General features: G+C 35.2%; 1 protein-coding gene across 2 annotated transcripts; it reads right to left on the bottom strand.

Annotated features, from left to right (window-relative positions):
• Window positions 1-196: 196 nt before the first annotated feature.
• LOC149676681 (leucine-rich repeat and calponin homology domain-containing protein 1-like) lies at window positions 197-22,905 on the bottom strand. Of its 2 annotated transcripts, none has more exons than XM_089837729.1 (11): window positions 22,663-22,902; window positions 10,509-10,653; window positions 10,285-10,411; window positions 10,103-10,208; window positions 9,896-10,032; window positions 9,698-9,825; window positions 9,197-9,628; window positions 8,268-9,129; window positions 7,123-7,260; window positions 6,900-6,977; window positions 197-1,882 (listed from the first exon to the last, which is right to left on the bottom strand). In XM_089837729.1, exons 1-11 carry the CDS (start codon window positions 22,826-22,828, stop codon window positions 1,754-1,756), a joined length of 2,448 nt encoding a protein of 815 aa, XP_089693855.1. In that variant the 5' UTR covers window positions 22,829-22,902; the 3' UTR covers window positions 197-1,753. The 2 variants fall into 2 exon arrangements, with proteins under 2 accessions (XP_089693855.1, XP_089693854.1); XM_089837728.1 differs by lacking the exon at window positions 197-1,882 and adding an exon at window positions 4,413-5,247 and having other exon boundaries at window positions 22,663-22,905.
• Window positions 22,906-22,965: the final 60 nt, after the last annotated feature.

Raw genomic sequence — 22,965 nt, 5'->3', positions numbered from 1 at the left:
ATGAATAAAAATAATGCAAAAACATTATTCTTCTTATTCCAAAACGTCTGATAAATCTATAAAAAACTTTTTTATAGATTTATTATTAATTACAATAAATTTGTGGAACATACCATAAGTTCATAACGGACCCTTACCCTCAAAGTATGCATGCATCTTGACGTCACAAAATAACACATACACACACACGCAAAACTTATCATAGACGCCTTATTTTATTATTTATGACAATAATCTTACAGAAAAAAAATGATAAATTAGATTTTTAGTTTTGAACGGGTAATAATAATAATGTATCAGATAATAATTTAAATTATATTTTCAGGTACAAAATTAGTTGGGAAATTAAAATACAAAACCAGTTTTTTTTTATGTTTGTTTTTGAGTATTTTTCTGTGTAAACTGTACCTGTTAAATTGAGCTTATTTAAATGCTTTTAAATCTTTATTTATTTTTTTTTTTTTTTTAAGTTTTCTCATCTAATTCATCATAATTTTCCTTACATGTATATTACAAATTTAAAATTTGAACATTTTTTTCTTGTTATTGTTACAATCACGAAAAAAAAAATTATAAGTTTAAAAATTAAAAGGTATTTTTGTTTGTTTGTTTGTTTAATTTTAGACAAAGAAAAAAAAAGTTTACTAAATTGAGTGGTATTTACAGTGAATAAAATATCTATACAAAAATATTTATAAAATGGTAAACATAGGCGAAAAATTGGTGTATGTAAAGCATTGTTTGTTTATTTATTTATTTGTTTTTGTAAACTTTGTATTTTTATTTTTTAAAAACCTAGCCTTAAAAAAAACTAGGCTAGGAACTATTTATTTTATCGTATTTTTTTTTTTTTTTAAGAGAGAATATCGAAATATTTTTATTAAGAGTTCTTTTATTTTTATTAAGACTTAAATTTAATTAAAATCTGCAAAATTTAAAACATATTGACTAGATTTATACTTTTGCAGAACTGTTGGTTGTTTATTTGTTGTTTATTTGTTTATGTTTAAACTCCTAAAAATACTGAATAAATTTAATTTTTACGTTAAAAAAAAACAAAAAAATTGCGTCTAATTCATTTAAAGTTTAGAACCGGTTTTTTAAATAAAGTGTAAAAGAAAAAGCAAAAAAAAAAAAAATGCGTCTGCCTAATTAAGACAGTTAAATTATAATTAAATTAAATTAAAGAGTATTCCCTTTCACCACGCAGACCTTCTAAATTTAATGTTTATTTTTTTTTTTAGTACCGTATCAATTTTGTTACTTATTTGTTCTTAATTACTTTTTAAAGCCGAAATTAATAGTTTTTATTTTTTTTTTTTTTTCAGGAAGCTACGGAGAGATTTATATAAATTTTTAAAAAATAAAAGAAAAATTCATCAATCACTCGGAAGACGTTTTTTTAAAATTTACAAAATAGAAATTACTATACATAAGCTTATTAAATTCCTCCTCGGCCCTTCAAAAAGTCTCAATTGAATTAATATTGTATATTATAAAAGAAAAGGCACCACATCGATCGATTTTCTTCCCTTTTTTTTTTTTTTTGAAATATTTTCCTCGTTAGTTGTTTTTTAAAAAAATTCGATTTAAGTACATTTTTTTTAAAGGCAATGATGTTAGACATAAATTACGTTCAAACGAAACAGACTAGACCTCCCAAAACTAATTTTAATCCTTTATAATTAAGTACTTTGACGTAAAACGTGACGTACGCAAAACGCAAAACGCGGCTTCGTTAAGATTTGCCTACCTAATTTATAATCTTCGGTGGTCCTCTGTTACTTTTATGAGCCGAAAATTTGACCAGTTCTTGGACAGTTATGGACAACTGAACCAGTCCTCTCTCTTCTAAAATGTCTTGAGCGTTGCATAGCAGTTCCTAAAAATGATTACGTAAAAAAAAAATATATCGAATTGGCCACAAGCAATTTATTATGGTACTATATTAAAGGCACATTACATAGTGGCAGACAAAAAACTAAGAAAAAGGATTTCTAATTCTATTAATTTTGTTCCTTAAAAGTTAAAACAAATAGTTTTCTGATATAAATACTTAACGTCTATCTTATCTTAATTGTACGCATTTTTTTCTTAATTTTTTCAAACCTTCGTTGACTAGTGGTTATTAATTAGCCTTATTCCTAATCAGCGCCACCTACCCATAGCGGCGACTTTGAGAACTATTGTAATCGGCAAGCCAATCAGAAGTCGCTAAAATCTGGTGACGTCACTGACGGGCACTCTCCGGGTCTTACCAAAAATGACGTCACCAGATTTTAGCGACATCTGGTTGGCTTGCCGATTACAGTAGTTCTCAAAGTCGCCGGTATGGGTAGGTGGCGCTGATCAGGAATAAGGCTAATTATAATTTTGAAACGCGCCTAAAATTTATTAATTAATTTTTTTATTTTAAGTAGATTTCCGACGACGACTGACTTATATTATTTATCGTTGTTGACTTTCGAATTCATATTTTTATATAAATTATAATTAAAAGGCACGCAAATATTTTTGGGGGATTAATTATAAATACAAAACTATATTATATTCCCTTTCTTTTAAGTAGTTTTTACTTCTTCCGATTTCCGTTTTCGTTTCGGAATTGAACTTAACTCAAAATTTGGTAATTTTTTTTTTCATAAAATCAAGAAGTGATATCTAGTTTATTAGGGAGAAGGTATAAGATGCCTAAGCATTCACGCGCCATAGTCCCAGTCCCCCTTTCAAAATACAAGGGGGAATGTAAAAGGAGGCCACCGGGCTATTTCGCCTCTCCTCAGTCCTAAAATATGACTGTAATTTTTGTCATTCGCGTCGCGCTGACGTGAGTTTTCAAGAACCAATGAGATACTGGTTGTAATTTAGAGGCGGCGGGGATTAACTCCGGACCTACTACGTTTGGACTGAAGATAAAGCTAGAAATGTGGATGAACGAATTTATACCTTCTCCCTAATAAACTAGATATGGCTTCTTGATAAAATAAAATTATAAAAAAATAAAAAAAAAAATAAAATAAAAATGGTCCCCTCTGCTTAAATATTATTTACAACCTTCATACTTTTCAATATTATTTTTATACCGAAAATACTTATTATTTTTTGATTCCATCTTGCTTTGTTATAAATCAATAACAATTAGGAAGTATGTATTAGTCATTTTTTCTTTCTTTCCCCTTTTTTGTCCAAGTAAATAATAAAATAAAATAAATAATCCTTGGCCGGAATGAATGAGTCAAAATAGGGGCTGGACTTGGGGTTAAACTTCAATAGATGCATTTCGAAATAGGCTTAACTGCCAAAAAGCTACGCTATAACCAACCCTATGGGGGGGGGGTCCTTTAGCTGCCTAAAAACGTAAAACCTTCTAGAGCAGATTGGAAATAAACATAAAAGTACTGCAAATAAAAAAAAAGAAAACCGTCCCCTTTGTGCACTGCCCAACCCCAAATGAATTTTTTTTTCTTTCTTCAATTCTTAACCATTTCAAAAGGTGGGCCAATTTCCAAGTATTCAATATATAGAGTACTGGCACTCCCCCTAGTCTCTACTTTAGACTGTATTAAGATTTATGGGGTGATAAGATATGGTGCTTTTATGGGTATTCAGAAGGAAAGTATGGCACCACTTCGCGAAAAAGGAAAGGGGAATTTTGGCATGACCAATTTATAAAAACGTAGATAAGGGGTAATAGAACCAACCTAATCGGTTTCTGGTATTATTGGACCCTTGGGAGGTTGTCAAAACTCACGGGCTTCATTGTAGGACAATAATTGAGTGACAACCATTTAGTTGTACAAAATTTGGCCCACCCAGAAAATAATGCAAACAGTTTAAAGCGATAAAGCTAAATGTTCAAATTGACACTGGACAAAAAAAAAATAAATAAAAATGAAAATATATATAGGTGGTCGGACAAATGACTATAGTTTCATCAAGAACGGATTCATGATGATAAGAACATAGGGCAATAGCTTTATCCTCTGTCGCATACTTGGTTGAGAAGATTCGTCTGCTAATATTTAAGTCACTGTCTAAAAGCATACATTTCCATCCATAATCTATATAGTTGCTGCAGACCGTCATAGATGGCGGAATGAAGTGACGCGAAACCTACACCAAGTATGCTAGGACGGGGACAGAATATCTCGTGCCCTATGTTCTTATGAGCATGAATCCCTTCTTGGTTTCATTTCACGGTACTAAGCTTAAAGCATCGATATATATACATTCTTTGGCGTATTATATATATATATATATGTAAACATAAATAAAAAACTAACTAAAGCGTACTACAGTAATGAATAAATTCACTGGCGTATAATATGATCCAAAGTTGGTTGGAACTACCGAACTACCGGTCATTGAAACAGAAATAAAAATGAATAAATTTCCCTGTTTCTTAAAAAAATAAAAATAAAAATACTGTTTAGGGGAGATCCTAATTAATTAATTAATTATGATAACAAGTTAAATGTTTCTTTTCAAATACTGTATTTTTCGTTAAGTTAAGTCAGTCTCTATAATATGTTGGTTTACGATAGATGGGTAGGTAGGTAGGTAGGTAGTTAAGTTGATATTACTTTGGTAAATAATTAATTAATGCGTTAAAGAATTAATAATTAATAAATTTGGCAATTAGTAAGTAAATTAATTACTTAAGCTAAGCTAAGACGTAGGAACTGGCCGCTCTAGGAAGACGAGAGAGTTAATTAAGGGACTTTAAAGTTAATTAACTTCTAGAGCTGCCCATAATTTTATAACAAGTTTAATAAATGATTTTTATAACGTATATTACTTTTCCTAATTTCGTCGTCTGATTGTTTTCCCTAATTAATTAATTTATTAGAAATTAATTAAGTTCTAATCCAGAGCGGGAATGTAATAAATAATACAGCACGTAGCTACGAAGATGCTTAGCAAAACAAGCGAAAGCACCATGTCATTGATAAAAGGCCGTTTTTCAGGCTCATCAGCGGCCAAATAAGAGCTTTTAAGTTTGAGTTGCGTAGGACGTTGAGGGCTCGAATTAGAAGTTCCGTTTTTAAACGAAGAAGAAGAAGAACTAGTGGTTGCGGTATCGGTATCGGTATCGGTATGATTAGGATTAGGTGGCTGTATCATTTTGCCCCGGGAATATTTTTGTTCCTCCACAAAGTTGGCAGCCTCCGATAGGGCTAGAACCGTGACAGCGATTTTCGTCAAGAAATGCCCAACCACCACGTCATCCCGATGGCAGAGCAAAGCCTGCAACGAGAGGACCCATAGATAGAGATAGATGCAGAGATATCCCTTAAACTTTTAAAAAGCTCATAAATTGAAGTAAAGAACAACATTCCCCGTTATTTATAATAAACAGGAATATTATTATACTTCAAAATATGAACCTCCGTACTAGTTCTTTATTTTAATCCACCCTTATTATTCCCGATGCGTGTGCCAAGGCTTAACGAGCGCGTTTTTAACTGACAAACAAATCTGGGTTAAAATAACGCGTCGTCCGCTTCAGAGTAGAGTATTAAATACTGTAAGGTTAATAGATCATTTCGATGTAACTAAGAGGGGGTAAAACTACGCCTTCCATCTCGCTTTTTGGCGCATGCGCTGTAGTCTTTTTTGTATCACGAGAGTGCATGCATGTATCATCCCGATACTGAGGGTTGCCTACCCCTTTTTTACATCGAAAAAGTCTATTTCTACTGCAAAGCGGACGCCGCGTAATTTTCACCAAGATTGGTTTATCAGTTAAAAAAATCGCGCGTTAAGCCTTGACACACGCATCGGGAATAAAATGTGGATTGATCGGAAATGAACAGAAACAGCCACCAAAAGCGGTTTGACAGATAAGGGGGGATAAGATTTCATTAATCTTTCCAATGTTACGTACGTTTCTCACAGAGAAAAAGTGAATTGATTTGATAGAATTATCGCTTGTATTCATTTTAATTTAAGTAGTTTTAAACATGGTGCATTCGCATGCTCGCTAAACAGTGCTGATTTATGTGCTATTGCACATTCATTGCTTTTTCTTTATTAATAACAAGAAGTGATATCTAGTTTATTAGGGAGAAGGTATAAGATGCCTAAGTATTCGCGCGCCATGCTCCCAGTCCCCCTTTCAAAATACAAGGGGGGACGTAAAAGCAGGCGCCGGGCTATTTCGCCTCTCCTCAGTCGGAAAATATGACTGTAATTTTCGTCATTCGCGTCGCGCTGACGTGAGTTTTCAAGAACCAATGAGATGCATGCTGGTTGTAATTTAGAAGCGGCGGGGATTAACTCCGGACCTACTATAGAGTAATGTCAGCGCTACGTATTGCAACGTCACTCCATAGCGTAATCTCGGTAGAGAGGGGAAAAACCAGTTTATCCCTCCCTTTAGGCGCGCTTTTGTAAGAGGGAATACTGAGCGCGCTTGTTAGGGGGGATGACACGTGGCTCGGAGATAGAAGGGAGTGACGTTGCTGTACGTAGCGCCGATACTACTCTCCATGCTCCGTGTCATCCCTCCTAACAAGCGCGCTCAGTATTCCCTCTTACAAAAGCGCGCCTAAAGGGAGGGATAAACTGGTTTTTCCCCTCTCTACCGAGATTACTCTATACGTTTGGACTGGAGATAAAGAGTTAGAAATGCGGATGAACGAATTTATACCTTCTCCCTAATAAACTAGACATCACTTCTTGTTAATAATTTTACGAAGATAGTTATGTGAATGATTTTAATTTCACGTTCGCGCCACAGGTAATCAATATGAAGAGTGGAATATACCGGTAAAATTCACCCCCTCCCCCCCCCTTTATGCATAAAAAAACAAACGCTAATACAATGCCTACGTGCTAATAACTAGACAAGTATAAAAAGTATGAAAAGAATGAAAAGTATAAAAAGATATAAATACCTCTGACACGCCAATTTTTCTACAGGCGTCCAAGAAATTATCTACATTCCTTCTGCACTTTGCAATGGTCAACTTAGGCTATTTTGGAAAAAGAAAAAAAAAGAAACAATTGAACAAAGATTAATTTAATTAATGTAAAAAAGAAGTAATTCTATTAATTAACCTGAAATAAAATTAAATTAAAAAAAGTTAAATCTAATTTTTGATTAAAAGACTTAATTACCACGTCTGGGGAAGGCACGTGAATCGTTGCCACAGACATAGGCCTAATATTATTGGCCAAATGACAAAGTACAACACCATCCATCAGTGACGCCGCCAAATCATCGGGCAAAGTAAACTTCAAACGAGATTCTATTATCTGCGAAATAAACAACGAAAAACATTTTTTTTAATTTGTTCTAAAAAACATTAGCAACTATTAATTATCATCAGAAGTATATAATACTTCTCTTCGAGAGAAGTGTACCACAAAGCGGGGCGAGTGTAACGTCACTCTTCCCAACATCGGAACATTTAGAGCAAGGTTACTAAACCGAATCACATACCAGGCTGGGAAATAGCACACTTCCTCTGGTCCAAAACCAGTTTATTAATTGCTTGGACTAGTTTTTTAATTCAAGAAGTGGGGGTTACTGGTCCTTGGGACCAGTTTATTAATTGCAAATCTATTGGAGAGCAAAGGCTGGGACCAGTCCGGAGACCAGTAAATGATTTCAGACACTAGGGGGTCACTGGTCCAAAGGACTAGTTTAAAAAATATCCTTATTTCCCAGCCTGATCACATACACGCTAAATAGTTCCCTCATCATTACTCTCTTAGCGTTTAAAGGGATGTACAATCCGTTATGTATGGGCGGGGCCTATATCAAACTTATCTTCCATCAAATATAGCTCTACCGAGCATGCGTGAAGTTCGTAGCATTATCAGTGCATTGGGAATGGGCATCTACCGTAGAAACAGACGTTCAAGCAGACGACAGCCTAATCACTACTCCAGGAAATAGTAACACTACTACTAAAAAATATAGTTCTTGAGTCTTATAGACACGCCCATACATAACGGATTGTACATCCCTTTAAATATTTGGCAAGACGCATGCGCTTGTGCATTTTGTCCCACGTCAAGACAATCAAGGTTTGTGGGATGGTTTCTGGGGATTTCGTGCCAAACAACTATTGAATTCACCTTACGGTGCGATGCCCATTTGTAGTTTGATGAGCGGGAAAGCAAACTAAAAGGGGGAGCCTGGGAAGAATGACGTTACATAACTAAAGCATAGGGAGGATACAGAGTGTCACCCTTCTTCTATTATCCCCTTCTGTTATCATCTATTCTATAAGCAAAAAAGAACGAGGAAAACTTACTTTCTTTAAATGCTCAACTAATTCCTTCTCTTCTCTGGCTTTGTCCAACTCTCTTCTAATTGTAAAACTAGGATTTCTTCCTTGTACCAAACTAGCGATGATATTGGCGGTATTTTTCTGAGGAGTTGATAAAATCGGTTGCGTCGTCGTCGTTTTGTGAGAGGTTCCATTATGCGCTATGCTGGGAACTCTCCAATTTTTCTCGTGTGAAGATTGCTGTTGCGTTGGCGTCGGCGGTGTCGGTGGTGGTAGCGTCGAAGCCGAATTGTTGTAATGATGTCCGTTAGTAGCGTGATTGTTCGGAGCGTTTTTACTTTGGTTGTGACGCTGATGATACTCGAAGGATTGTTGATGGGCGTGATTCGTCGGAGGGGAATGCTGTTGCTGGGTTTTTGGACTCAGTGGCGGCGGCGGCGGGAATTTCGGGACTGTAACGCGAGGTTGCGCCGCTAAACTTCTCTGCTGAGCTATAGCGAAACTTTCTTGAATCCTTTTTTGCGTTTGTCCCACAACTTCCGTTCTTTGATTCTGCGAGTTTTTAATGGCTTCGTGCTTGGCTTTGAACTCTTCTTCGGGCGTAACGTGATTCGATTGAGGGCTAGGGCTTTCGCTGGACCTTCCTAATTCGCGAGAAGGGGAAGACTGTCCCGACCCTGGAGTGGATCCATTTGAACCATTACTCGGTCGACGTCCGTAAATGGTTCCATTTTCACCAGTTCTGAGTTGTCGTCTGGACTCTTTAAACTCTTTATAGGTTTCAGGATGGAAATTTTTTCGTTTGGCATCAATAGAGGACTGAGAGCTTTGAGAGTGCTGACTAATAGTGTCGGCTGGTGGACCGCAACTGGAAGACCTACTGGAACTATATAAACTTTGTCAACATTAAACGATTGTAAGAATGATGATGAAAATTATCATATCGTCCTTACCTTAAATCAGGAGACCTTGTAGAATCTTCTTTGGGTCGACCGGCCGAAATGGACCGCCTTTCTTCTCTTAACCTTAGCGAGTGCTCCTTATTTTCTTCGCTAGCATCTTCGTGACTACTCTGACTATCTCTAATATCTTGTCGACTGGGTGTCGGAGTTATAGTTGACCTTGTAAGGGTGGAGGAAGTCGAATCTGTGGCGTTACTGGCCCTCCTATGTAATAACTGCAAATCCCTTTCGTGTCTTTGCTCTTTGGTCACTTCCGCCGCCCTTAAAGCTAATTTTCTAGCGTCTTCTAAGTCGCTATTTAACTCCTGAAGGTCTTGAGACCATCTTTTATCGCTACCGTCCGAGGTATTGTAGCCAGAGTCAACCGTATACCTTTTCCTGCGATTATCGTTCGCGAAACCATTTTGTATCCTCAAATCATTCCTGAGGTAATCAAAGACCTTCAGTTAGGTCGGACCTATAAAGTACTGGAATGGAAGTTGAAATACTTACGCTAAACCGGCTGGTTTTCTTCCCGACCACCTAAACTCCGAATCTAAAATGGCACCACGTTTCTTATCCTCTTTAATAGCTTGAATTTCCAGGTACTTGAAAATGTGAACGCGACCCCTCGTACACAACTTAAACAATCAACGACAATTTTGTTAGTTTTGCCATAAATAATTGGACAATCAATGTTTGTCAACGTACAAAAGCGGGCGGAGAGGTGAGAGGATTGTGCTCGAGCTGTAAATCCTGCAAACATGTCATAAACCTCAAGGCAGGTGGCAGAACAGATATTCTATTGCCGGATATGTCGAGTTTGACAAGGCGGAGTTCACAGACCTCTGTCAAACGTAGAAGAAGGGTAATTTCGTAAGTAATTCCTTGGTAAGTCATAAGTGGTGTATAATTTACCGGGTCGAAGTTCAACTAATTGATTTCTGCGGACATTAAGAGATCGTAAGGAAACCAAATCTCCAATTTGTTGCGGAAGAATCGTTATTTCATTACAACTAACATCCTATAGGAAAATAACGTTCAACGTGTTGGTTGCAGTTGCCAATTGCAATTGGTCACGTTTGAGACGAGGAACTTACCAACTCCATCAAATCTTGAAGATGACCAATTTCCTCTGGCAGTGAAACCAGTTTGTTGTTACTGAGAATCAGGACTTGTAGCGGTAGTTGGCATAAGGCCAGTGGAATGGTAGACAGCTGGTTACGGCTGAATACCAGAGTAGAACAAATGTTTTTGGTTTTTTTAAACAATGATCCCAATTTCTCGGGGAGACCTTTCTTAGTGTTTAAAATAGTAAACAAACCTAAAATTTAAGTAGGTAAGCGACTGTAGCGTGATCACAGACTCGGGGATGGAACGAACGACATTATGGTAGCAGTCCAACTGCTCCAATAAGTAAAAATCGCAAATTTCACATGGTAATTCTGTAAATTTGTTCTTCGACAAATCTACATTAAAATAAAACAGAAAAAAAGAACACCCTAAAATCAGATCATTCTTCAGTATTTTACTATAAAAGGAATATAATTTTTTTCCCTTCTTTCAATTCAAAAGAACAACAAAAATTTATAATTTCTTATATCCTGTATTGAATTGTTCTATTGTGTTAGGTGAACCTTGAATTCCATCTATTGTTTTTTATCTTTTAATAACCAACCGCACACACTATATAAATTCCCGGACTTAATCGTTTTAGTTATTAATGAATTCTATTTGATTATAGAATAATTATTTTCGTTGTTCAGGGGGATTTGTTTTTAAAAACTTCAAGCTCAATAGGTTTCATTCCATTTAATTAAAATTAAGAAACTTTATTTTTCAAATTAAAAGCGTATGAATGAAAAGTCAAGTGCAACGAACTTGCGTGCGTTTATAATTCATTTCTTTCAGTTAAAATTATCTTGTAAAGGAAAAAACTTCCTAGTAATTTTTTGGGGAAAATAAATGTTACTCGATTTTTATAAAAAGAAATTATAATATTAAATTATAGAATGGGATAATTATATTAGTATTGCATTGTCAAAATCAAAAAGGTTGTTCCTCCGTAACTTAAATACACCAAAATTTCCGTGAACTGTATCACAAATATTTTCCTTGATACAGTAATAGAAATAAATAATTATAATTCAAAATAAAATCTAATTATTAATTGATTATAAAATTATCTCTGTACAAGCGTGGGAGACCCGAACATTTTTCGAGACATCTTTTAACCGAAATCGTTAGAGATGGGCCAATAGTTATATACGACTTTTTTAAGGGAGAAGTCTTAAACGGTTCAAAGGATTTGTTCCATGTCCTCCTACTCATTGCCTTGCCTTAAAAGTTAAGTAGATATTGATCTATAAAAGTCATCGACTTGGAAAAACAAAAATTCACTCCTAGCTGCAAATGAAATGGTCTGATACCCACGAACTTTACAAATTCCAAGACAAATACAATAGTTTCTGCGGATTGGATTATTTTTTTTATTAAACGTATCAACAGAGATTTTTGCTCCTATACAGGGTGTTTCTGATAAGCCTGGCATAAATTAAGGGTGTACGATTTTGAGTCGAAAATGTAACTTCTATCTATGACATTTTGTTTCCCCCTAAGGGACACTGTTTTCGAGGTAAGATTGCATCCAGAGTATTAATTTTACGGATGACCCCTTAAATTTAATCAAGAAACTGAAATTCAGATAATGATTTCTAATTTAATTAAGGGGTCATCCCTAAAACACTCAAATCATAACTGGAAAACAGTGTCCCTTAGGGCAATCAAAATGGAGAATTTACATTTTCGACCCAAAATCGTGCACCTAAATAATATCCCCCTTCATTTATGGCAGACTTAACAGAAACACCCTGTATATTTTAACGAGTTAATACCATTGTTAAATAAATAAAAAAAAAATAGTGGGTTAAAAGGTAAAGAAAACATTAAGAGACCTTCGGAGTACCTGGGAGTGGCCTGCTATAATTTATTAAATAAAATTTACGTAATCTTCTACACAAATCAGGCATCTTTTTAATATTAAATAAATATTAGAATTAGGAATCAACGTAATATTATTTTTATTACATTACAGAAGACGACTAGACTGGGAATTCCTCCTAATTTTTTTTCCTCGCTGTATCACTGAATTTTTTTATAATAATTAAAAACACTCAAATATAATAAATGTTTCTGTAAATATGTATGACGACATCAAAAACCTTTGGGAATCGGGGTGCATAACATTAAAAGTCCTGTTTTTTGAACCAACACCACACAAAAAAAAGCGAAACACAGAACACCATGGTGTATTTTTAATGACCTAGACCAGCGTCGAAAAATAATTGGGAAAATTTTTGCTCCTAAAATAATAAGACAAAAAACAACAAAAAAATGTTCAACAAAGAATGGAACCAATATGACAGTTTTTATCTGAATCCAACTGCAAAAACAGCTAGGGTTGCAACGAAATTTTCAGATTCAAATTCACTTTACATTTCCAGGTTTTACCTGACATTTTCAAACCCTATTGTCATTATTCTAAATATATAAGTAAACAATTTATAGTTTAAATCGTATTTTTGAATATTTAATATAAAACATTGCGCCTCAGCTCCCCAATTTTGACGTTTGGTCAAACGTGATCTTGCTAGAACTGTGTTTAAAACGTTTAACCGCGGATATTTTAGCCACTGTAACCAAATTCCTTGACTTAGTTGAAATTCCTAAAATTCCCAAAATTCCCTTACTTTCCCTTAACCCTTTTGACCCATTTTGCAATTCTCTGACTCAGGTTTTCCCCGACCTATGGCAACCCCGAAAAATAAAATAATTTAATATTTGGACAAATAAAACTGTTCATCCCTGTACTCCTGTAGGTGTTTATGACGATAAAAATATCGACAACGGAAACTGGTTGAAAACAAGGAACACACAGTACAAAGGTGTCAAAACGTACATCTACCGCAAATATTGTTTGTAAAAAAATAAAATAAAAAGATTCATTTCCGGAGTTATTTCATCCATAAATATCCGATGCTCCAGGACCATTCCACAGGAAATCAGGAAATTCATATAGCACGGATTTAATAATATTTGTTCCTAAGTATAAACGTAACGCCCTTTTCAATACCACAGCGTGGAATATCGTTCTGACCCTTGTTTTGTGCGAGGTTTCGACGCTCTATTTTATTAATAAGCAAGTTTTTTTTTTTGGCTCTCTGGAACCACCCGTCCATTATCCACGCTATTTGAGAAGCCTGATCGAGCAAACTACCATCAGACACCATAAGTTCGTGAGATATGTTGCATATAAGTTTGTCACTGGTTACAAACTGGAGCTTGTCATGAAGTGATTGAAGTATGTCATAGATTCAGGGTAAAGCGACGCCTGGTGAGTGAGGCGCTGCATATCAAAGGCTTAGTAATGCAGACTAAATAGGAAGATGGAAGTCCTGCAAAATTAACCACCGAGTGTAGGACTTCAATTCTCGCTTGTCGTTCTCGAACTAGCTCGAGCTGTAAGTCTCTAGAAGCGTCATACTTATGGAACATATCTTATAAACTTACGCAGACACTTATATATTAAATTGCTTCTATCCCGGGTCCGACCTCAGAAGCCAAACGTTAAGGCTATATTACACAGAGCTGTAGACAAAATGATAGTCCATTTTTTGTTTGTAAATTATATATGTGAGTCAGACCCATTTTTTTTTCTAACTTCAGACAGAGTCAAACTGTTTTATCAACTGTCTAATGTATCTACTGACGATGTAACCGTTTTAGTTTGCGGGCTAATTAGGCCTACACACATTGCGTGGGATTTAAATTATGTGGGAATGTTATGCATCGTAATTTAATTTCAGAGTTACGACTTTATCTGGTGACGTTTAAATCCTTAATTTGGGAGTATAGCGTTGATAATTAAATTTGCGGTATTTCTTAGATGAAATTAATTTAAAAATATTACACATTTCATCCTAATTAGTCCACGAGGCAAATATTAATTTGTAAATAAAAATATGACCAAAAAATTTCCTCGCGGTTTCTTCAAAAATTAAACTTAATATTTAGCGCAATAATTTAAATTATTTTAAACTGTTTTCAAACCAGCTTACCCGAGGGGATAACTGGTACAATCAAACGTACAACGATTAAACTAAGTGACTGGCCCCTCGAATTTACCACACCAAAAAAATTAATGTTTCAAAGCTCACCAACTAGATAAAAAAAAATATAATTTTCCAATTTTTTTAATATATATAAAAACCCACCTCGCATTTCCTGTTATATATCTATAGATCTCTTTTAATTCAAAACATAATTAACTTTCAAGGTTACTAAAACGATGTAGGATTATAGTTTCTTATATTTTAAAGAAAAATTAAAACGTCCCATCTCCTACACTTAAATAAATCAATATCCGTTAGGAACATAAAAAAAAATTCAATCTGAAAGAAACATTTTTTTTTTTTTTTTTTTGAAAAATGTTTTCATAGTATGTGTTATTTTAGCCTTGGGGGCGAAATACTTTGAATACATTTTTATAAAGTAGTTGTAGTACAGTATATTATAACCCAGATTTTGGGCGGTATGAGTTTTTAACACTTCTTGAATACATGTATTACCGGTACACTTAGAAAAGAAAAAAAAATTCTTAACCAAAATATTTTAAAAATCGTGAAGTTTTTGAACGGGTTATCAAAACGAAATCAACGGTAACTCTTTTTAAAAAAACGTTTTGTCTTATATTATATTGTATTATAAAAAAGAAACATGTATAAATTTATGTAGATTAAACTGTTTGTTTTTGGGGTCAAACAACAACAATTATTTATTATCCAAGTTTAATTTGGATTAAATTAACTTATTCTTCTCGTTAATTAAGATTTAATTGCAACATTATATAATGAATGTACGTGAAAGAATTTGGGAATTTTTTCAATCTAATCTAAAGAATTTTCTTATGGGAAAAATTAAATATCTAGTATTGATAAAGATAAAGGTTTGGTGCTAAAATTCATTAATATTTATCGTAATAAAAATCCCTTGATTACTGGTTATAACTTATTACATCCTTTTGGGAGTTTAGTGTTCAGAATATTTTTCATGAAAGTTGTCTAGAAACGCTGATTATAAAAGCTGTTAAAACGCAAAGCTAAAGCCCCGTTCACACTTTGGAACTTTGAAACCGTTCAGGGAAAGTCGAATAAGTTTTTCAAAATAATAATTGCATTTTCTAATGAAATATTTCCAAGACTAACATCCAAATTTTACATTTTGACCTTGCAAAACCTACTGAAAACGGTTTTTTCAAAGTGTCAAGTGTGAACGAGGCTTATTTCAGAGGGGCCAGGTGGGTCCAGGTTCTTTTTAAATGACGCACTCAGCTATTTCCTGGGACTACCTGTAACCAACCCAGCAGTTCAGCTCACACCTTCCCTAACTAACCCACCAAGAATGAATGGTGCAGGGTGCTCTTGGTGGTGCTACTCGAATTCAGTCGTTATAAAAAATGCATTTTTTTCTTGAAAGGAGAAACCGAAAACCAGCCATGCATGCAACACGAAATCCTCTTGAGATAAACCATTAAAATCTTTACTATATTTGACATCCGTATTAAAATACCTCTCTCGTGGGTTACCAAAAAAATCAGAATTACACAGTTCTTGATTATCTAAATAAAATTTAATGCACGACTAAAAGCATGATGGTGTTGTTATGATGACGTATTGAAACATGGCGAATTGATTTATGGCAAGGACGATTAAGAATAATGTTGGAATAAATAAATTAAGACCGCAAGCCGTTAAATATTCATATTAGACTAGCATTATTAGTTTACCCCTTTTAAATATTAAATCTATTTATTTATTTCTGAATAAACATTCTAATATTATAATTAAATGCAGTTTATATCTCAATTTCAAAATCTTTTTAAAAATTCCTTTATGAATTAAGTCTCAACACCCACTTTAAACTTGACTAATTATCTTACGAGTAATTTTACCTAATTATTAATTAAAGTAATTAAACCAATGCAACAGCAAAACACGAGGAAAAACTACACCAGAAACTAATTCAGAAAAGTCCTCCTTTAAGATATGTTACACACAAAATAATTTTAAGAGAAAATAAAAAAGGGTTCGAGTGGGACACTGGATCAGGATATTAACTCTAAACAATAACTTCTCTATTGTATTTATCTCAATAGAAAAATATCTCCAAGAAGAAGAAGAAAACCCTCTTTATTTTTCTATAGATAAATCAGTTCAAAAACATTCAGGAGTGACGCATCATACCAGATAATAAAAAAAGATGCCTAAATCCGGTTTGGTTTTCAAGTTTTCAACATAAAGAAATGTAAGCCTACCAGACGTTAGCTACCACAGTTTCCGGAAATGCCACTGCCATACCAATGATAGTCAAATATTGACCACATAACCCCCCCCCCCTAAAAAAAATAATAAAAACACGAGGCGTCAAATAATTAAAAAAAATGTTAATCACTTCTTTCTCAAACACATTAAGATGAGATAAGATATAAAATTACAGTCCTCCAAAAAACTTCAATTAAGAGTAAGCAAAAATCACCCACTCCCCGGTTACAACAAGAATTTTTTCCTCATGACTACGTCACAGAAATGTTAAGCCTACAATCCTGGAGGTCCTTCCTTAATAGCTCCCAAAATAATCATCGTCATTCCGTAAAGATCTAAGCTAACTTCACCCAAGTATTCAAAGAACTGTCGAGAAGAAGAAGGGTGTTGTTTGTTGTTCTTCATGAAATATGGGCATACTTCCAATTAAAAAGGTTACATAATAAACCTTCACTTAAAGCGATTATCTTTTAAGATCGCGTGAAAGTGTACCTGATGGGGGTGGAGGTGGGAGAAATACTTGGCTAATTAATATTTCAGAATTATTGTATGTTTATATTTAGCTACGGAGGAAAATAATTTATTCAAAAACAATTTAAGTATACTGAAAGTGAAAACAAGAGGAAGTTGGGCAGGTGTGTTCTCGTGACAGGTGTTCCGGTACGATTTAATTTTTAAATTCGTTCAGTATCAATGACCTATTAGCTGATAAACCCACGACAACGACGACGACGACGACGACAACAAGTTTTATCACTACTGTTCCGACCTACGTATGTTTTTATACTGATTTAATTCGACCAATGATTAATTTAACCAGGAAGGACAGAGGTAGATGGAGCGGTAATGAAAGCCTCCCAGCAGTGTACCTCGCGCACACCCCTAACCTTTGGTAGCCTGTAGGAGATTGTTAAGTGCTGCCACGTAGCGCCATTGTATTTGTATTAGAACTAGCTGCTAATTTTAAGACACAAGGGGAAATCGTCGACGTTTCCATGCCGTACGACCCTACCGAAACGCTGAGCATGCTGGAACACACTGCAACGTTATAGGTATGGAAGTTACCGCTCCATCTATCTCTCCTTCAAAATTCAACTGCTAGTTTCAATGTTGGTTAATAAAAAAACCTAAACCTTCATAATTTACTACAACTTAGAGACTTCTAGTAAAACATGCCATTGACTTCTAAGATTCGGGTTTAACACGGAGGATACCATAATCCATTCATTCCTTGTGTCATACTTTCCTCTAAAATATGCTAATTTAAACCAAGAGAATTTCACCACCATTTCCGTTGGTTTCGAGACGTTCTTCGAGAGTTCATTAGAGACGTTACGAATTAACGCGTTATACCAGACAATTATGGCCATGCGCGAGTTACGCGAAAGGATGTCTGCACGGCAGATTCTCCGGGCCATCTCCCCTCACCCCAACCTTCCCCTTGACTCGAGCTTATTCTAATCCCAGCTGGATGTTGTCGAAAATTTAGTGGGATGGATGGATGGTGGAGGAGGAGAAATTTTAGCCCCCTGAACTTTCCTCACCATCTTTCCGTGACTCACTCCCCATCCCCAGAGTTTCTGCCTGCCTCAGAGAGCAGACATGAGGTTGAGTTTTGTCCTAGGATAGGTTTTAATCATAAGGCTACAACTAATAAGTTTCAGAGATAAGGAATTAAGTTCTTCTAAATAAAGGAAGTGGGTCGATTCTATTTTGAATGGAAAAGGCTAGAAGATGGCAAACCTAACCCTAGTCGAACCCAAGCCTACTCAAACCAAAATAACCCTAACACACTATGAATACCATTAGATTCTGGTTGCCTGCCGTCTTATCCCCATGAAAATAAAAGAAAATTTTGGTTTCACTGCTGCTTAGGCCTAACTTATTAGAAGTTAACATTAACTTAGGATTCTATTCATCATTCAATACACAGGACACCGCTACTTCGGTACTACCCCAGTTTAGCTTCGAACCCTAGCCTAGAGGCAGGGCGAATATACCAATTTCTATTCATAGTTAAGGTATAGTTCTATAGAGACGCCTTTTTATTTTAAATCTAATTCAGTCATGGCAAATTCACCCTCCGATGCATTTAGCGCCCGCCGAATGCAGGCGGCATGCATGCACTCTTTGGGATTTTAAATTAAAATAGAAAGGTTGGCCCGTTCCAACCAACCCCCAAATCGTAGGAACCCACAATACTCTCTCATAATCTCGCTTTCGGTAATCTAGGATTTTGTGGATAAGGATCATAGGGTTTCTGGTTAGTTTTTTTTTATTGGCTGATTTTCTAGATTAGATATAAAATGGGTGAATTAATGTAATGATTTAATCATGTAATATATATATATTTGATTTGATATTAGATTAGGTTTATTTAATCTGTAATTATACTAAAAGTGTAGCTTTAACTTTGACCTTTCAAAAATACTCGGAAGTACCGTATCAAATTATGGCTTCATATTGAAGTTAATCCAACTAATTCGAAAATCTCACAAAAAAATATAAAGAAATTTCTTTACAAAGACATCATTATAACAATGCCTGACAATTCCAGAAGAAGATTCACGAGTTTTTTTATTGAATAGACCATTTCGATGTAATTAAAGAGGGCAAGACACAGGGGTAACACTTGGCCTTCCATCTCGATTTTTGGCGCCTGCACTGTAGTATTTTTGTATCACGAAAGTGCGCAGAGACGGAAATGTATTAACCCCCTTGTACGTCCCGAAACTGAGGGTTGCCTACCCCCTTTCTTAGGTCGAAAAGGTCTATTGAATTCTCAAAGAACTCGCAAAATTACCCCCTTACCTATTCACATCTCCCTCTCCCCCAAAAAATCAATTGTTAGCAGCACAGTCTTCATTTTTTCAAAATCAAACAAAATCTCCCTAACCTCTTTCAGATTATTTAAAAAGAAAAAGGGTTAACGAAAGAATTCAGTTCCTTCAACAAAAAAACGGCGAAAACCTCAATACCTAAGTTAAAATCACTTTCGTTCAAAGTAGGGCTAATTAAAAACCAGTTTTAACTGGTCCTACCTACAGTAGGTGTATCAAATATCGTCTTAAAGAGTTAACCATATATATATACGAAATTCGTGCCTTAAACCATTAAATATTTCGAAAGGAATTTAAGGTATTAATAGACATCAGGGTATTACGTAAAACCGGTAACGTATAAACGACGATGAATTAAAGATTAATAATAATTATAATGAATTAAATATTAAAGCTCAAGACACTCATTCCGAGAAAGAAAAAAATTTATTTCTCGTTGAAATGAGGCCCTCATTCTCATTTTAACGAGAGAAAAAAAAAAAGAGGAATGAAAAAATAACTGGTTTAGTGATCGCTAACTTGATTGAACTACGCACTTAAAAAGGTTGTGTTGTGAGAATCAGACGAGCTTTTATTGCCGTATTATTTTAAATAATAATAACTGAATTTATCTAATTTAATTTAGGTTTTAATTTCAGTTATTTAAAGTGTGAAAATTCTCTAAATAATTTATTGAATAATTCAAAGTTTAAATAAATAGATAAATAAATAGGGCGGGTTTTTATTACTGTAAATTGTTTTTGTTTAGAGATAAAAAACATCCATTTGAAGAAATTGGTTCTTATTTACTCCTACACTTCCAGGGAAAGTCGGGGAAGAATAATTTCACAATCATTTTAAATTTTATATAAGAGGAAACACAGAAGTCCTAGAAGCCTAGCGACTTATGGTTACGACAAGTTAGAGAGAAAGAAATCAAATAAAAATTTGATACTTTAAAATAAAAAAATGATTCGACTACTCTTCCTCCCGCTTTGATTGCATAAGGGGGGTTAGGGTTAAAGATAAAATAGCCGAATATTATTTTATCTTCTAACCGCAATCAAAGTCAAACATACTTGAAAAAGATTTTTTGATGTCATGCCGGTCGTTACAACGGATTTACTTGTTATTTCAATTGATAAAGATAAACACTAGACGTTCATAAACTGAAGTCACTATTATTTTAAAATTCTAATGCCGTTTTCTATTGGCATTTATTTTCTTTTATTTAGAACGAAAGTCCCAGTTTAAAATTGCACTAAATGTCTAATTTAATATTGCTCAATTGTAGCAGCAGCTTGCTAGCAGCCAATGGAAAACGGCAATGTTACTCTTCCTAAACCTTGAGTGATCTTTAGGTCTGCTACAATTCCAGACGTTTTAAGATTTGCAAGTTTCTCCTAACAATGATTACCCTCTAATAAATTCAAACTACCCTTTTATCTACGATTGATTTTACAATAACTCCATAGTTCTCGCGTAGTTAAGTAGAAGTAGGTAGCTATATAGCAATTTTCTAATAGTATTTTTACACTCAATTCTGTCTGTCGCTAGTCTGGATAAGGAAACTCCCTAGCACTTTACCGGTCTCTGGCTCACTTGACGGCGATGCTCACGCGAACAAGGGAAGGCAAGCAAGCAAGCACGTGTGTCTATCCTTACTCCTCCGGAAAGGAATGGTCAATCAATACAACAGGGAAGGGAAACTACACCCTCATTCTAGTAGAACTGCCATCCCCCCCCCCCAAATACGCCCCAAGTCTAGCAGTCTATGAGAGATGGGAGACAAGGGTTCTCGCTAGAACTTTGCGCTGACAATGAATGGTAAGACCGGTAAAAACACCTTCCTCCTCCCACAGGTGTAATATTTATTTGACACCCTACCATTGGATATAAACCTTAGCGAACCCGAACCGAAAATGACAAGGAGTCGTAAGCTGTAGTGTAGACCCACAGATTTAACTCGCGGGGTCCCTACCATAACACATGGGGTTTTTTGTAATGTGAAGCTCATATCTTGAAGTTTAATAATAATACCGTTTTTCGTAGAACCTAACCACCTCCCCGCCTAAGGTTTCATAGTCATTTACTTCCTGTTATGAACGTTAAGGCGCGCAAAAATTGGGACTATTGAAAAGCAGGGTTTTCGTACTGTCTGCGTGGATCTATCAATATCTATTAGGTGACTGATTCTTCCGAAGCATTAACCAGGAGATTTAGGCCCCACTCTTTCAGAAAAACAATGCTATTATTGTATTTCTGAGGGCAAAAACCCCCAATAAATGTTTGCAGTCGTCATAATCCTATAGCTAACTGACACAAATCTGTATTTTGGAGGATTCCTGGGGCATTACAAGACGAAATACCCAACATACTTTAAGCGTTTAAGATGGGGGCAAGCTGAAAAACTAATAGCAGGAAGTTTTGGGTCATTTCACCCCCTGAGTATGTTCGTTGGGTTTCTTTTGGTGGTGTCTACATGTCTACACGTATGTTGGCATAATTCTTTCTCTTTCCAAGATCCCTACAGCTACGCAATTTCCTTCCTTTAAGCCGCAGGAAATTGGGAACGCGAAAGGAGACTAAAAATACTTCCACTAAGTTTTTTCCCAAAACTTATTTCTCTTCTACCCTCTTTCCCCGTTGACAGGAATGAGAAAAGGTTCTCGGTTCTCGTAGTTTTAAGTTTTTGGCTACAAACTTAGGTTACTCTAACGTCTATCATTCAAGCCCCCGGAATTTCTCTAAGAAATATTCCCAACCACTTTCAAGAATGAAAAGTTTCAAACGCGTACCCTGGAAAAATAGGTCTTCATACGAATTTTTAAATTATTACAAGGAATGTGATCTAACCTGTATTTTCTAAAACCCTTTGGCTATTACGCGTATTATTATTACCGCATTAAAATTAGCTCGGAGCTCTTATAGTTTTCTTCATAAACTTATTTACATATTTACACCTCCCCTAATAGACATCTTCGATGTAAACAAACAAACAAAGAGTATAATGCCCTGCCCTAATAGACCGGGTAATCACAAAGGATTTTGAACATGAACTCATTATGACTCATGGTTCATTCGTGGCATGCGCAATATGCCACAAAATTCTACGTTCGTAATTAATTTATTGACTAATTTGGGGTTAAATAAGTCGTATGCCAAAAATATTTGACGGTTAATCTACAGGGGGAAGCCGGGTTCGGCGGGGAAGTCGGGAAACCTAGCGTACCTTTTTCATGAAAGAAAAACGTTAGGCTTAACTAAGCCTTGTACTCACCAGCTCGAACAGTGTCTCCTAGATTGTACTTTGGCGATACTTTCGGAAAATCCTTTAATTTCTTTCCGCTTAATTTAAGTTCACCGCTGATATGCGCGTCTTCGAAAATACGGTCGAAACTTCTAGTTAACTGGGGATTACTTGTAGCGGCCAGGGCAACAGCCATTGTACTTTTATAACCGACATGTTTATGAAAACAAGATTCCGAAAAGCCAAGCTCCTTTTGCCTGGCATCCGTCTTCACCATGGAGAAAGGATACTTTTTCGTGACGTCACAAACGCGGGTAGTGCTGCTGTCTGCTG

This window comes from Phalangium opilio, unplaced genomic scaffold, assembly GCF_054372755.1.
Source record: "Phalangium opilio isolate 3A_F unplaced genomic scaffold, DU_Popi_V2 ptg000045l_1, whole genome shotgun sequence".
NCBI classification, from domain to species: Eukaryota; Metazoa; Arthropoda; class Arachnida; order Opiliones; family Phalangiidae; genus Phalangium; species Phalangium opilio.
Note: the sequence above shows the minus strand (reverse complement) of the source record. Positions and strands in the feature narration are given on the sequence as shown.